This window comes from Triturus cristatus, chromosome 1_2 (assembly GCF_964204655.1).
Source record: "Triturus cristatus chromosome 1_2, aTriCri1.1, whole genome shotgun sequence".
In the NCBI taxonomy this organism is placed as follows: domain Eukaryota; kingdom Metazoa; phylum Chordata; class Amphibia; order Caudata; family Salamandridae; genus Triturus; species Triturus cristatus.
This window is the reverse complement of record NC_140580.1, coordinates 1,055,217,252-1,055,233,246: the sequence shown is the minus strand read 5'-3', so window position 1 is coordinate 1,055,233,246 and position 15,995 is coordinate 1,055,217,252. Positions and strand designations below refer to the sequence as shown.

Below are 15,995 nucleotides of genomic sequence, written 5' to 3'. Positions count from 1 at the left end.
TAGTTCGTGCGTAGTCAAAGCCTGAGGTCGGGCAAAAAGTAGGTCCTAACTGTAGAACCTTGATTTCTTCCTGTGTGAGAGTCTTATTCGATAAGTTGATGACTGTCATTTCATTCTTATTTTGGTTTACCATTTCCCCCTCTTCCCTCTGCTGCGTGTTACTCTCGGGGTTGCATTGTCTCCTCCTACCTTTGTTTCCCCTCCTTGTTTTTCGTTTCTTTTGCCTCGTGGCAGGGTCTGTTGCGGAGGGTGGGTTCTTGGTGTTGGTCGTTGTCGGGTTTCTCTCATGAGTTGATACTCCTGAAAAAAAGGAGGAGGAGGAGGTTCCATGTTTCTGCTTGGCTCTGCCGGCGTTGTACTTTGTTCGCCTTCCGATGTTTCTACTTCCGATTCTGAAGTGTCTATGTAACCACTTCTGCTCGTGCCTTGTTGATTCATTTTTCTCCTGGGTCCGTCAAACTTTTTTGCAAAAGTTAGAACACGTCCTGTTGCGTAGTCTTGTTCGTCTCTTAGGAACTTAGTTTGTTTACGCTTTCGGATAATGGACTCATAATCTTTGAGGCGTTTGATCATAGCATTCCTTAACTCTTCTGCTTGTTTGACATCTTTTTCCTTGGCTATTAGGTCTTCCAATCTTTTAATTTCCACCAGGAGTTTTTCTCGGTCACTCCAAGCATACTTGATGAGGATCCTGACCATTCCCTTGGCAGAATCCGTAGTATGTTCTGCCCATTCTTTTAGAAGAGCCGGATCGGGATGTTCGTATGAGGGGACAGTAAAGATACGGAGACCTCTCGGGATTCTGTCACAGTCTATGTATCTTTGGAGTGAGGTCCCTTCCCACCATTTTCGTAGTTCTCTTTCTTGCACTTTCTCCAAGGTCTGATACAATATGACCAAGTTACTTTCTGGGGATGTTTGGATTGTATCACCTTTGGCCTGTGTATTGGTAGCACCAATTCCTGTTTTGAATATGTCAGCAGCCGCTTCCTCTCTCTCAGTAAGGCTTGACATCTTATTAGATACTGGTGTCCAATTTTTAACGGAGCTATTCGGGGAGGAGGGAACTTGCTGATTTCATGCTCCCTATTGCTTTGCAGGACTGAGGCTTAAGATTTGACTCGGCTCGCAGAAAAACAAACGGAGATCACTCACCACGTAGACACGCATTCACGGCAATCGAAGAGACCTCCGGTTCGTGGTGCAGTCCCGTGGCGGAGCTCACACGACTTCCTGCAGGGTCCGAAAATTCCAGTTACGGGTGCCGCGAAATCCTACGGCATTGTCGCTTCTTCCCGGTAAGCCTCGGGGCTGGCAGCCATATCAATTTCATCAACAGCACTTCACCGCCGCCGCTCCGTCTCTGTCCTGGGTGCTTTCTTCCGGCGGTGGTGAACCGCCAACACACGAAACAACCAACACGTAAAAACGTGTAAATCGAAGAGCACTCAAGCAAAATCCAGGGACAGTGTTCTTTAAAGCTTGAATGCTTTATTCAGCAAGTTTCCCCCCGGAAAAAAAAAAAAAATATATATATATATATATATATATATATATATGTATATATATATATACATATATATATATATATATATATATATATGTATGAGGCAAGGTGGATGCTGGAGGGTCAAGATGAGCTCAGACACATTAATTATGTAGGACATGCATTGGTCGCCACTGGGGTAGTTAAGTTAGGTTTGTATTTTAACATTAAATGCCTTTTTGAGTACCTAATAACTTTGATGATATTTGACGAATCTTCACAAAACCTTCCAAAAGAGCGCTGCTTTTTGTGTAGTTTGTGAGTGTGATGTTTAGGAGTGATAATTAAGCGGAGATTGAGAAAAGTGGGGATCCCAAAACGTGTTTTCCGCAGTAATTTTTCAATAGGAACTTCAGAGACCCAGCTACGGCCAAAGTGGCTGAACAGATTTACTTCAAATTTGGCTGAGAATTAGATCTTGGTCCAAAAGGAGGGCTTTGTGATCTGGTGAAAATCTGTTCAATAGTTTTTGAGCAATTAATAAAAAACAAATTGCATATTTCACACCTTGGAGGATCTATGTGACCGACCGACTGAATTGCTTGTTCCGCATTTACGCGTTTTTTTTTTGTTCACTGACGCTGTTTGTGTGCTCGGGGAGAAGTATCTCACAAACACGCATTTTGAAAGCGCAAACAAGCAAAAAACTCTGCGAAGCCGAGGATCGCGGTATTTTTGGCAATTGCGCGTTCACTGCAGATCGCAAAATTACCCAAATTCCGCAAATTCTGCGAGTGGAACGGAATTTACCGCCCAGGCCTACCAAGGACCCCATCCTCTGGGGTGGATATTTTAATCCCCCCTCCTCGAGCCTAAAAAGGCCCAGAGAACCCCATCCTGTGACACTATAGACAAAAATAAAGGACGGAAGGGGCATGTCACCCCCCTCCTGAGTCTCCAAGAGGGCCCAGGGACCCCATCACCCAGGGCTAATATTTTATTAAAGGGTAGGGGGCCGTGTGATCTTTCTCCCCAAGCCTGAAGATGCCCTAGGACCCATCACCTGGGGCTGCAAACTGCCAAGTTGGGCACATGACCCCTCTCTCAGAGCCATTTTAAGCACCATAGACCTCATACCCCTGGGCCAGCTCAGGAAAATGATCCCAGGGTCCCCATCCCCCAGGACACCATCTATTTACCTGCCCGAGAGCATGGGCAGGGAAACTGTAATGTGCTCACACCTGACGGGAGTACAAAGCTGTTTCCTTGTCCGTGCTCTTGGGCAGGGAAATTCACTGAAATGCTTCCATCCCAAAGGAGCAAAAGAAAACTGTTCCCACTCCCGAAGCACCTGGGATGGGTGCATGCGGGGAGCCAGCATTGCTGGGAGGGTCCTGGGCATCACTTCACAGCCCTCAATGAGGGTCCTGCTGTGGGGTGGCTCGGGCACCAGGACAACTCACAAAAAGAATTGAAAAGTCCAGGTTCCTGCAGGAGCAGTGAGCCAGCAGGATCTGGGGGCCCTGGGCTCCCCTGCAACTCCCCCCCCTCCAATTTTCTTTTTTTAGGGGTACGCCAGGTAGGCACCAGGGTACCTTTAAGTGAAAAAAATGTGTTGGCTCCTATGCGGCTCCATTGGGCCACTTGCAAGGAGCCAGAGGGCCTGCCAGGCCCTTGTCCGCATCCTTGTTGCCCCACGGCTCCCTAAGAGAAAAAAAACAGGGTGTCCCAGATGGGACGGGACTCCGACAAAAATAAAACAAAATTGGCAAGAGTGAATAATGAATGAGTGGCCACAGTGGCTCATTTTTTATTCAGTGGCTCTTAAAGGATCACCCCATAATTCCCTGCGAGGGATACTTACAAATGTATTTTGTGATATCCCTAGAAGGGTCAGTGGCACCGCAAAATTATTTTTTAATGATGGGGATTGCAGGGAATTCTGCAGCCCTCAGCAACATTAGAAAAAAGCAGCAAGTCTCCTTGGTCATTGAATCCAAAACCCCGGGAGGACACTTCTCTGGCTGGAGCTTTGCTCTACAGCTGGCAGTGTAGGGCTCTATAGCGGCTGGTTATATGGCTACATTTTATGTGGCCTGAAGATGTATAAAAAGATGCAAGGCCCTTTTGTGGTTGTCTTTGGTCCGAAAAATGTTAAAAAGAAGATCCAATAACATGTTTTTTTAACAAAAACTATATGTCTCTGGCTGTTTGCCTTTACATTTTTCAATCACAAAATGTAATAATAAAAGTATGTAAAAAGAGTGACAAACATGTTTTCAATAAAACTTTATGAAACATTTTCATAGTAATCAGTATTAATAATCATCGTATGGTGTGAATTACTGAAATATACATTTGTTTAATATTATTGGTTATTTTTGGAGAAATAAGATAGATCTGCTTGATATATATTAATATTCTCATACCTTGATAAATTCAATAGACTCACTTTTTATAATTTAGTATTGTAGAAGTCCGTGCATGAATGACTGCTTAGAGGCCAGGCCCTGCGGTGAACCCTATGCCCTGCAGAGGAGGTTGTGTGTCTTAAGGCCATGCGCCGCCGGGGTTTAGCTTTATGTATGGTGATAAAATATTCCTTTATTTAAAGAAAGAAAGATATAGAGAAATACACTGAAATAAACAAAGGTTATAGTGATGTAATTAATATATTACATTTTAAATGAAAAATTAACTAGTTATAGTTATCTCAAGTAACTTTAACGGATGCCCTAAGGTAACCATAAACCACACCCTCACCATGCATTGCTAATTACCTCACATATTACAACATTCATGACATCTTCTATGACATTATTGATATCACCGCAGCATTTCCAATTAAATTATTGATGAGAAAAGTGTAACTGGTGGGGGCGTGAGTTACAGATACCTTACAGCATATGCAGTGCTTTAAATGGGAATAAATAATGCAGGTACTCATTAAAATGAGCCAGAGGTATAGTGAGGGGGCGGGGCTAGGGGCGGGGCTAAGGGCAAGACATGATGATACTTAACAACTTCCATATTAGTTGCAGCACATACCAAAACACATGAGAAATGTGTTTATATAAACAAAGCAGGTTAAGTCATTACACAAAATGAAAGAGAAATGCGATAATATGTTAACATTTTCTTTTTTTGCAATAGTTGCACTTTCTTAATGTCATACTGTTAATTGCTGTTTGGCACAATACTATATATTTTTGAGCACGTGAGTAGGAAAAAACTGAAAATGCCCCCACATTGCACCAAAGCTCTTATGGCACCAAGCAAATGAAGCAACTCATCATGACCCTCCCCAGAAGATATCTCTTGTCTCTTACATCAATCTATCCATTCATCCTTTCATCCTACCATTTATCTGCTGATGTCCACCATTTAACCTTTACATTCTATCGTCTATTCAGTCTTTCATCAATCATTCAGTTTTTCACCATTTCGTCTTTCCACCCTTCATATCCAAACCTATCCATCCATCCATTAATCCATCTCCAAACCTATCCATTGATCCTTTCACTCATCCATCTCTTTATCCACCCTCTCCTCCATCCATCAATCCTTTCGCTCATCCATCCACCAACCCTTTCACTCCTTTATTCCATCCACCCTTTCACTTAATCCCTCCTTTCACTCATCCATCATCCACCTTTTCATCCATCCTCCCTACCTTTCATTCATCCATCTAATCTTTCACGTATCCACCCATCATCCACCCTTTTTTCCAATCATCCATCGTTTTTCACCCATGCATGCTTTCACTCATCCACCCATCTATTCATCCATCCATCCATCGATACATCCACCCTTGCTCACTCATCAACCCACTCATTCATCCACTCACTCACTCTCCCACCCACCAACCCTCCTTTTTACGTTATTTATGAATCTGTGTCGCCGAGCAGACATGTACAAACAAAGTGCCACCCATTTTCTTTCAAAATACCTCCAGAGAGTGTCTGGATTAACTCTCTCTTTCTCTCACCTTTTTCTTACAAAAACAGGCATACACACAAACATAGCAGACACACAAAAGACTCAGGTAAGATAAAAGCCATCTTTTCTCTTCACCTTCCATGGTTTTTTAATTGCCATCAGGGCCGGACTGGCCGTAGCCTGATTGCCACTGCCAGGGGACTGACATGATTCCTGTGTTTACATGAACACACAGGATAGTGTGAATGTGATTGACTGCACAGGGCCTGAATGAACCCTGTTCTGTCATACACAGCGTGATGGTGAGCACCCGGACATTATTCAAATGAGCCCTGCTGAATAGGTCAGCTGGGGCTCAGATCAGGGCTACAGAAGCGACACCTTGGCTGCCAGGCATGCTTCACTCCTGCTCATTAGCACTCCCAGCCAATGAGCCGACCTTTTCATGAGTACCGGTACTCTCCAGGGCTGTAGAGAAGTGCCGGTACTCAGAGTGATACTCAGTACCGGTGAGTACCAGCCCATTTAAAGCACTGAGCATATGTTATAGTTACTTGAGTTTACTATAACTGATAAATTTCACCTAATGAAAATGTAATTTAAATTCCTGACTATAACGTCTCTTAAACCATTGTTTTTTCAGTGGATCTCAACGAGTTTTTTTTTATTGCACAGTAAGACATCATTACATTAATTAGCAGTAAAGTTAATTTAACCTTTGATTTTTTCACTGAATTAGTAATTTTGTTTTTAGTAATTAAGATATTATCACACCTATGACATTACTTTATTAGTTAATTTGTTCATTTTTCTTATAATGAACCTCATAATACCATACATAATCTTATCAGTAATGTATCATCATTGAGAGATGTTATAAGTTTTTGTTAAAAACTTTTTTTTCACTCCTGCGGGTGTCCCTTAAGAGTGACTGGCCAATTCAAAGAGACCGCTGGATCACGATGATGCTACACAGCTTATTACAACTTCCATGGGATGCTCGCCAATATCTTGCGAGGTTATAAAAAAAATTATAGTTTTCTGTTTAATATTAAACAGTGCTTGTTTCAAAAGATTGATCCTAGAGGATTCAATTAAGTTTTGTCCAAAAATAGAGAAATCCCAGAAGCACGTCAACTAAAGAGTTTTGGCATTTCTCCATGACATGGGCTCCATAGCTCATTTTAACATCCGTTTCAACATGCCCGACCTTTACTGTCATAATCAAATACATTACACACCAGAAGGGAACATGATCTTCCTTAGCACCACAGCATAACATAAAGTCCATCTACTTCTACATCTAACTGTGTTCTACACACTGTTATAACAGATCTTGTCAGATCCACCCTCCAAGTCATTACTAAAAATTTCTCCATTTACAATCCTTTTTCAAATTGAATTTGAACACCGGTGAGAGGCCCGGGAGGAGGGGGAGCAAGTAAACGGGTACTTTCTATGCACATTATCCTCCTTCTGCAAGAGAACTACGAGCCTCATTACACATTTTTCCTGAAACACACACTGTACACCAGGACTTTATTAACAAAACATAATACTACATGCGTTGTAGGTTGTGGGGAGGGAGTAGCTTCTCCTCACAGACCACTCCCCAGGGCAACTTATTGTGCGTTGTAGAGTGTGGAGTACTGAGTGGCTTCTTCATATAGACCACTCCCCAGAGTGATTGGCGTGCACTGTAGGGTGTGAGGAGGGTGTGGTTTCTCCACACAAAACACTTCGCAGGATGACAGGTGTGCACTGTAGGGTGTGTGGATGGAGTGGTGCCTCTGCACAGAGCACTCCCCAGAGCGATGGGTGTGCATTGTAGGGTATTTGGAGGGTGTGGTTTCTCTACACACACCACTGCCCAGGGTGGCAGGCTGGCGTTGTAGGGTGTGTGAAGGGAATGGCTTCTCTGCACAGACCACTCCCCAAAGCAACCGGCCTGAGCTGTAGGGTGTGTGGCAGGAGTGGCTTCTCTGCACAGACCACTCCCCAGGGTGACAGGTGTGTGCTCTAGGGTGTGGAGATGGGGTGACTTCTCTGCATAGACCACTCCACAGGGCAACCATCTTTCTCTATAGAGTGTGTGAAGGGACTGGCTTCTCTGCACAGACAACTCTCCTAGGGAGACAGGAGTGTGCTTCAGGGCGTGGGGATGGTGTGGGTTCTTTACACAGACCACTCTGCAGGGTGACACGCATGCTCTGTAGGGTGTGGGTAAGGAGTGCCCTCTAAGTACAGAGCTTTCCTTAGGGCAATAGGTGTGTGGAGTAGGGTGTTTGGAGAGAGTTGCTTCTCCACATAGACCATTCCACCAGGTGATGGGCGTATGCTGTAGGGTGTGGTGATGGAATTCCCTCCCTGCATAGACCTCTCCCCATGTCAACGGCCATGCACTGTAGGGTGTGGAGAGGAATGCCATCTCTGTACAGACCACTCCCAGATGTGACAGGCGTGTGCTATAGTGTGTGTGGAGGGAGTGGCTTCTCAGCAGAGACCACCCCCGAAGGCAATAGGAGTGCACTGTTGGGTGTGGGCCGGGAGTGTCCTCCACACACAGACCACTCTATAGTCCAATGGGTATGCGCTGTAGGGTGTGAGGAAGGAGTGGGTTCTCCTCACAGACCACTGACCAAGGTGACAGACGTATGCTGTAGGGTGTGGGGAGGGAGGGCCCATTCTGCGCAGAGCACTTACCAGAGGGACAGGCATGTGCCATAAAGTGTAGGGAGGTAGTTGACTCTCTGCACAGACCACTCCCCAAGCAGATGGGTGTGCACTTTAGGGAGTGTGGAGTGAGTTTCTTCCCCACAAAGATGACTCCCTAAGGCAACAATTGTGCACTGTAGGGTATGGAGAGGGTGTTGCTTCTCCTCATAGACCACTCCCCAAGGCAACAGGCATGAATTGAAGGGGGAAGGATTTGCTTCTCTGTATAAACCACTCCCCAGGGTGACAGGCATGCTCTGTAGGGTGTATAGAGGGTGTGGATTTTCTTTACAGATGATTACCTATGGCAACAGGTGTGCACTGTAGGGTGGGGGAGGGCATGGCTTCTCCACACAGACCACACCCCAGGGCAAGATGGCATGCACGGGATGGTGTGAGGAGGTTTTGATTTTCCCACACAGATCACTCCACAGGGTGATCATCGTGCACTCCAGAGTGTGAACAGGGAGTTCCTTTTATGTGCAGACCATTCTCCAGGATAACAAGAATTCGCTGCATGATGTGGGTATGGAGTGGCTTATTCACAAAGACCACTTCCCAATGGGATGACCATGCACTGTGGGGTGTGTGATGGTAGCACCTTCTCTTCACAGACCAGTACCCAGGCAACAATTGTGCACTGTAGGGTGTGAAGAATGAGTGGTTCTCGACACAGACCACTCACCAGGGCCACGGGCATGCACTGTAAAGTGTGGAGAGGGTGTGGCTTCTCCACCCTGACCAATTTCCAAGGCAACAGGAATGGACTGTAGGGTGTGGAGAGGAAGTGGCTTCTCCAAACAGATCACTTCCCAGGGCAAGGGGGCATGCACTGAAGGGTGTGTGACTGTTTTGTTTTCCCTTCACAGACCACTCCGCAGTGCAACTGGTGTGTACTTTAGGGTGTGGATAGGGAGTACCTTCCATGCACAAACCATTCTACAGGATGATGGGCATTTGCTGTAGGATGTGGGAAGAGAGTGGCTGCCTCACGCAGACCATTCCCCAAGGGGATGTGCATGCACTGTGGGGAGTGGGGTGTGAGTGCCCTTTCCGGTGTGTGCTGGAGGGAGTGGCTTCTCCACGCGGACCACTCCTCAGGAGTGACAGGCGTGCGCTGTAGGGTGTATGGAAGTTTAGGCTTCTCCACACAGACCACGCACCAAGGGAACAGGCGAGCACTTTAGGGTTTGAGAGGGAGTGGTTTCTCCACACAGACCAAACCCCAAGGTGACAGGCATGTGCTGCAGGGTGCGTGGAGGGAGTAGTTTCTCCACAAAGACCACTTGCCAGGTCACCAGCTGTGTGCTGTAGGGTGTGGAGAGGGAGTGGCTTCTATGAACAGACCACTCCCCAGGGCAATGGGCGTGAGCTATAGGGTTTGGGGAGGGAGTGGCTTCTCCACACAGAGCCCTCCTTAATGCAACAGGTGTGCACTGTAGGGCATGGAGATGGACCATTCCCCAGGACATGTACATAGGGCATGTTGAGGCAGCACCTTTTCCACGCAAGCGACTATCCAGGGCAATGTGCGTTCACTATAGGTTGTGGAGAGGGTGTGGCTTCCCTGTATAGAGTACTCTCCAGGCTGACAGAAGTGCGCCAAGGGGTATGAAGTGGCTTCCCTGGCAGTCCACATCCTAGGGTGACAGGTGAGCACTGCAAAATGTGGGTTGGCTGTAGTTTTTCTGCACAGATCACACCATAGGGTGATGAGCATGCACTGTAGGGTGGGGAGCAAGTGCCCTCATGTCACAGACCACTCCCGGGGCAACAGGCGTGTGCTGGAGGGTGTGTGGAGTGTGGCTTCTCCACACAAATCACTCCCCAGGGTGACAAGCATGCTCTGTTTGGTGTGTGAAGGGAGTGGCTTCTCTGGAGAGACTGCTCCCCAAGGCAACAGGTGTGTACTTTAGGGTGTGGAGAGGGAGTTGCTTTTTTGCACAGACCACTCCCCAGGGTGATGGGTGTGTGCTGTTGGGTGTGGGGAGGGAGTGGCTTCTCCACACAGACCACTTCCCAGCACAATGGCCGTCAGCTGCGGGGTGTGGCGAGGTTGTGGCTTCTCCGCACAGACCACTCCCCAAGGCAATGACTGTGTGCTATTGGGTGTGGAGAGGTGCGGCTTCTCCAGCACTGACCACACACCAGGGCAATGGATGTGCACTGTAGAGTGTGGTTACTACACCTTAAGACATCAGATGCAACCGCAGGCTACTTGTGGGAGTCAAGCAGCCCCTTTCAAGCCTCCCGTGGGATCTTGAAAACCCTAAAAAAAAAAAGATCCAGGTGGTGTACCCTAGTCACCACATATATGGTTTAGGTAGTCAGGTTACCCCCACCCCTTATACACTTTTTCTTTTCATTATCCATGATATGGGAACCAAGCCCGCATGTCCTGAAATGGTAGCCACAACAGTCATCATTTGCAGATGGTTAGGCAAATCTCCAAACAGGTCAGCAATAGAAACCATCTCCGTCAAAGAGCCCCCTCGAAGGGCCCATTGAGCACCGCAGCGCCCGCCCAATGATGAGCATGACCTAATGCTGAAGCATGCCATTCTGGAGGGTGAGAGTCTGTGCATTCTAAAAAGGATACTCTCCTTTGGCCTGAGTTTTGTTGTTCTTTTCATAAACTGCATATCAGATATTATTATAGATATATATGTATATCCTTGTTAACTGTGGGTTTCTAAATTGCTCCTAATCTGAAGTAGTGCTTGACTTCCTGTGTGGGCCACTACCCTCAATGTCACATTTCCATAAGAACCTCTCTCGTGCTTGCGCAGGGTCACCAAAAGGCTCACTTAGTATCAACCCATTATGGAACCATATGTTTCAACATTAATTATTTTTCTTATTAGATAAACATTATTGTGGTGATAGTTGGAGGACTATTCGGCATCCCTGCAACTGCCCAGCTGACCAGCACAAATTGCACATGTCTGGACCTGTCTGAGCAGTGCTGATGGCATTTGTTGGAGTGAGCTGTGATCCCCCAAAGGGTGTCCCCCCATTTTGGACCCTTGCTTGGCATCAGTGAAAGCTCCTTTACAAGAAAAAGATACAAATCCTGAAGTTTTGGATATTCACACCCGCGAAAGGGCCTGTTTGTGCCAAAACCCTGCTGCCCATGAAGACTACCAACACAAAGCTCTGGTGGGACATACACTTCACACCCACAGTGACCATCCGCGAAAACCAACAATGTAAAACCTGAACTTTGATTCAACAGTGACCATCCATGGCGATCTTCCAACACGAAGCGCCAGGAATGACTGGCTCTTCCCACTCCAGCTACTACCTCTGGGGTGCTCGACCTGCTCTTCGCGCTGAAAGCCTCCACGTGGTCTCCTCTAACATGAATATAACTCTTCGTGCAAGGCTTGATAAAGTAACTCTTCAATGGGACTAACTTGCGCTCCATTGTGGCCGGCCTGAACTTGTGAATTTCCCCCGTTCAAGTACAGCCAGAAAACCACAAGTAGTGCTTTCTGCTTCTTGGCGCTATTTTTGCTTAAAATTAAAAAAAAACAATTTCTCTGATTTCGCTGATTGGATTTTTGTTGTTCTTGTATTTTATTTATTAAAAGTTACTCTATTTTTCTCTTGCTGTTTTTATCACATCATTACTGTTTGTTTGAGGCATAAATACTTCACACATTGCGTTTAAGTTGAGTCTTACTGCTTTGTTCCAATTTACCAGAGGGTTAAGCTCAGGTTAATTTAGTGACTTTTGTGGTTCACCTTGACAAAGATTGTACTTGTTGCTTGAGTGGGGCTTCCACCCCTCTCTACCTATAACCCAATTTCTTACTGAACGTATAACGATTAATCCCATTTTTAATTAGCAATTCATTCTCTCCATACAGATCTATCATGCTTGTGATGGTCCAGGCCTGTCTGTGCTTTGCTTTATGAGATATGACATCCTGGAATATTTCTCCATCTATGGAACAGCTCTGTCCATGTGGGTCTCATTAATGGGTAAGTGTGTAGTATTATGAATCTCCATATGATGTGGTGCAATGTTATAGGATGTAGTGTAATCATTGGATACGTTTAGGTGGTAATTACTCGGGCTGCATACTAGACCATTGTTATTTTGCACACCATGCCACCTCAGTTTTGACCCAGCCATATGCCAATCAGTCTTGACCCTGCTCTTTTAAGAGAAGTTCAGCCCGAACTGCCAGGCCAGGTCCTCCCTTAACCAGAACACAAGCAACCCATGACTGGTTTTGCCCTGACTGGGGCACATCAGTCAGGTGTAGCTTAGTTAAAGTGGCACTGCAAGCACAGGACCGATGCCTGGCAATACCCATCACTGTTCAGGCTGGTCTGTTCCTATTGGAGCAAGGTCAAGACTGATTTGCATACGTCTGGGTCCAAATTGAGGTGGTGGGTTGGAAAAAAAATGATGGGTTGGAATGCTACCCCAAGTGATTACAAGGGTTAAACTTATGTCAGGTAAAGATGCCTACAAGGGATTTTGTTTATATACTAATACTATTTAAGCTTTTTGACCAACCAATTCTGAGGACCCAAAGTGGTGGCCTCACTCAAATAAATTGTACAACTTAATTCAAACAAATTGAGAAGAACTAAATCAAAACAAAACAAGCAAACATGACAAAACAGCGTTTAACAGAATAGGACAAGCAGGTGTATTATTTTTCTATACAAATTTATATAAATCGTTAAATCACATAACATGAGGGTACAAAAGCCAGTTCACATTACCAAAAATGACAAAGAAAAATAGCCTTTACCATAATATTATCTCATAGTCATTTTTGTAGAAGCCCATTCCTTTTATATGCAGAAGTTGTCAGGAGACATATAATGATCAACTCCTTTATAACAATGATACTGAAAATGGGCTGTAGTTGTCGACGTTTCGGTCTTTTCTTTTATATTATCAGGAAGACCATCTTCACGACCACAAAAAAGCAAATATAGATTGAGGACCGTTAGCATATATATATTTGTTTATGAGCTCATAATGAATTTTGCTCAGAGTGAGGGACTGAATTCGATCTGGAAAAGATAAATCAATTATCTTCCAGTATTGTTAATGATGATGCATTATGTTTTCATGTCTGGCGCGATCCTGTAATGATAAACAAAATTGAAATGCATGCATACATCATATATATATATATATATCTATCTCTCTCTCTCTCTCTCTCTCTCTCTCTATATATATATATATATATATATATATATATATATATATATATATATATATATATATATATATATATATATATATATATATATATATATATATATATGATGCAAAACTTCTCCTCCCATCCGAGTAGAAACAAGAAACACAGTGGGGCTTCACAGGTCGTTTATTGGGAACTCACAGGCATGGCACGTTTTGGCGATTAGCCTTTTTCCAAATGCCACAGTTCGTATTTGAACTTACCCAGTGAATGTCCTATTTAAGCTCCTCCATACACAGTGGTGGGGAGCTCACCTGCATCGCATTGTCCTGCTGACTCCTCAGTAGTCCTAAGTCAGAGACTACTGCTCCCATCATTCACTATCTTGGAATTTGAAATGCGGTGCACTCGGGGAACTTCATGAAAATCCTGGGACCAAGCGACATTGTGTCCCCTACTTCCAGCCATCCAGACCCACAAGCGCCGAGATTGGAGGTGTAAGTACAGTGCCAGCACCTCTCTATGCAGTCATAGACCGCCAATGGCAGCAGATTCTCAGCAGCAGGTGGGCTGAGTTGTGAGTCGCGGGCGTCTGATATCTCGGCATTGTAAAAGTCACTGGTTGCCCATGATTGACGCAACCTTTTTGTGGAAGGGTCCCTTGTGAGTGCGCCACGGGCAGTGTTGTCCACAGTGTTTTCATGTTTTTACCATTCAAAGCTTACACATTTAATCATAATGCAGTGCCTTTTTTGTCTTGGTTATTTTATTAATACCTTCTTAAGACCGCAACTGAAAATCAGAATCAATCTATATAATATCTGTACTGGTAAAATACAATTCTGCATATCACTTGTCCATGACACTACTGCATTATCTTGTCCTAAACATGTTTTAAGAACCAGAGTAGAGGAAGTGGACTGCTGTCAGTGAGCTAGGACTGACCCATCCTGTAAATGTCCTCCCTGGTCTCTTGAGTCCGGTTCTTGGAGGGAACCGCTTTATGCAAGTGACTTCATCAGGGCTACCTCTGCTGTTCTACATCAGCCTGGTTGGCCCTATCGGTGCAGCATCTAGAGTGCAACAACAGTGGCCAGGTCAAGGCTGCAACTACATGTTTGGCCTGATCTGGCTACATCTGCAGAAGAGACTGACTGCCCCGGTTGAGGGCCCAACCGGCTTCACATCCCAGTGACCTGCACCTTTTGTCTAATTGTATAGTATTTAGTATTGCTGCGTTATTAACAGTGCTTTCTTTGCTAAAAGATAAGCATGGACATAGAGGTTATTCTCTGTTGCACATTGTTGAGCTCTGAGCTGGTGCGCCCCCACCTCCTACCTGAGACGCCTGTGATTGCTTGCTACCAGTAAGTGTGAAGTGTGAAAAGGGGTTTCACTTGGCGCAGTTTGCAGAGCCATAATAAGATGAACCTCAGGCACCAGCTGTGGCCCAGTAGTCCCTATCCACACTGTAGCTCCCAGAACGGGGTCTGACAGACTGTTAGTTTGAGCAATCCTTCCAGCACTGGGTAGTGTAAGTTGCCCTGGGAATTTTTCAGAATGGACTAACTCTGGGAACGTTGGATTGGATTAGAGAAGAACTAGAAATCATGCTTGAGATCTCCAAATTGGATTTCCAAGAATCAAGGACCCCTGACCTCCGCTGTAACCTTGATCATCAAAAAGGGCAGGATTGCATAGCCCTGTATCTGACTCCAGTCTGGCATGAAGGCACCCGTTTCCAGAGCTAGGGGGCCAACCTCCAGCTGAAAAACCGAGGAAACTGGTGAGCCAAACAAGATGTCAAAAGGTCCACTTTACACAGGCCCCACCTGTATATGATCATATCCCTGTCTATGATCACTTTGAACATATCTGGATCCAACTTCCAAGCACTGAAGTCCTTCAAGCGCTTGGAGTTCCAATCCGCAAAGTCGTTTAATTTTCTGGGGAGGCAATCTGGTCTGACCGCAATACTCCTAGAGAAAAGTGCCAAAAATTCCTTTGCAGTCTCTGCTAGAACGTTTTCCTTTGTTGCTCTGAGGTGGTTGATGTATTGAACTGCCAACACATTGTCCATCTTCAGCAGGATAGAGCACAACACCTTGTATCTTGTGAGAGATTACACCATGAAGAAACCTGCAAGCAGTTATAAGCAGTTGATGCAACCCATGTTCCTTCTTTGACCACTGACCACCTGTGGAAACTTCTCCACAACGAGCATCCCAACCCAGGAGGCTGCCATCCGATTTGAAGACCACGTCTGGAACGGACACAACAATGGCTCTGCTGTTCCAGGCCATCATGTGATTGAGCCACCAATGCATTTCCGTTTTGGCTTCTGCCTATAACCAGACTGGGTTGCAATAGGACAGTAATTTCTGTAGATGAGCTGCTTTCAGCCTCTGAAGAGCCCTGTAATGTAACAGGTCCGGAAAGATTGCCTAAATAGAGGACACCAGTAGGCCTGCTATCGTAGTGAGATAGACTCCTTTGCTATTGTGCGCTGTGTTTCCTTCCTTATCAGCAACTGTCTTTTTGTGAGGGATCTTCAGAACTTGCTGCACTGAATCTAAGAGAAGGCCCAGAAGACACATTAACTGTGAAGGAGAAAACTCTGAGTTCTGTTTGTTGATAGTGAAACCGAGAATTTTTTTTTTTTTTTTTTTTTGAAACCGTTT

General features: G+C 45.2%; 1 protein-coding gene across 1 annotated transcript in view; it reads left to right on the top strand.

Moving 5' to 3' along the window:
- Nucleotides 1-15,995, top strand: part of MYMK (myomaker, myoblast fusion factor) — a 121,377-nt gene that overhangs the window by 25,786 nt on the left and 79,596 nt on the right. Inside the window, exon 2 of the mRNA XM_085612505.1 lies at nt 12,013-12,127. Within this exon, the coding sequence (XP_085468631.1) occupies nt 12,013-12,127 (115 nt within the window). The remainder of the gene's footprint in view (nt 1-12,012; nt 12,128-15,995) is intronic.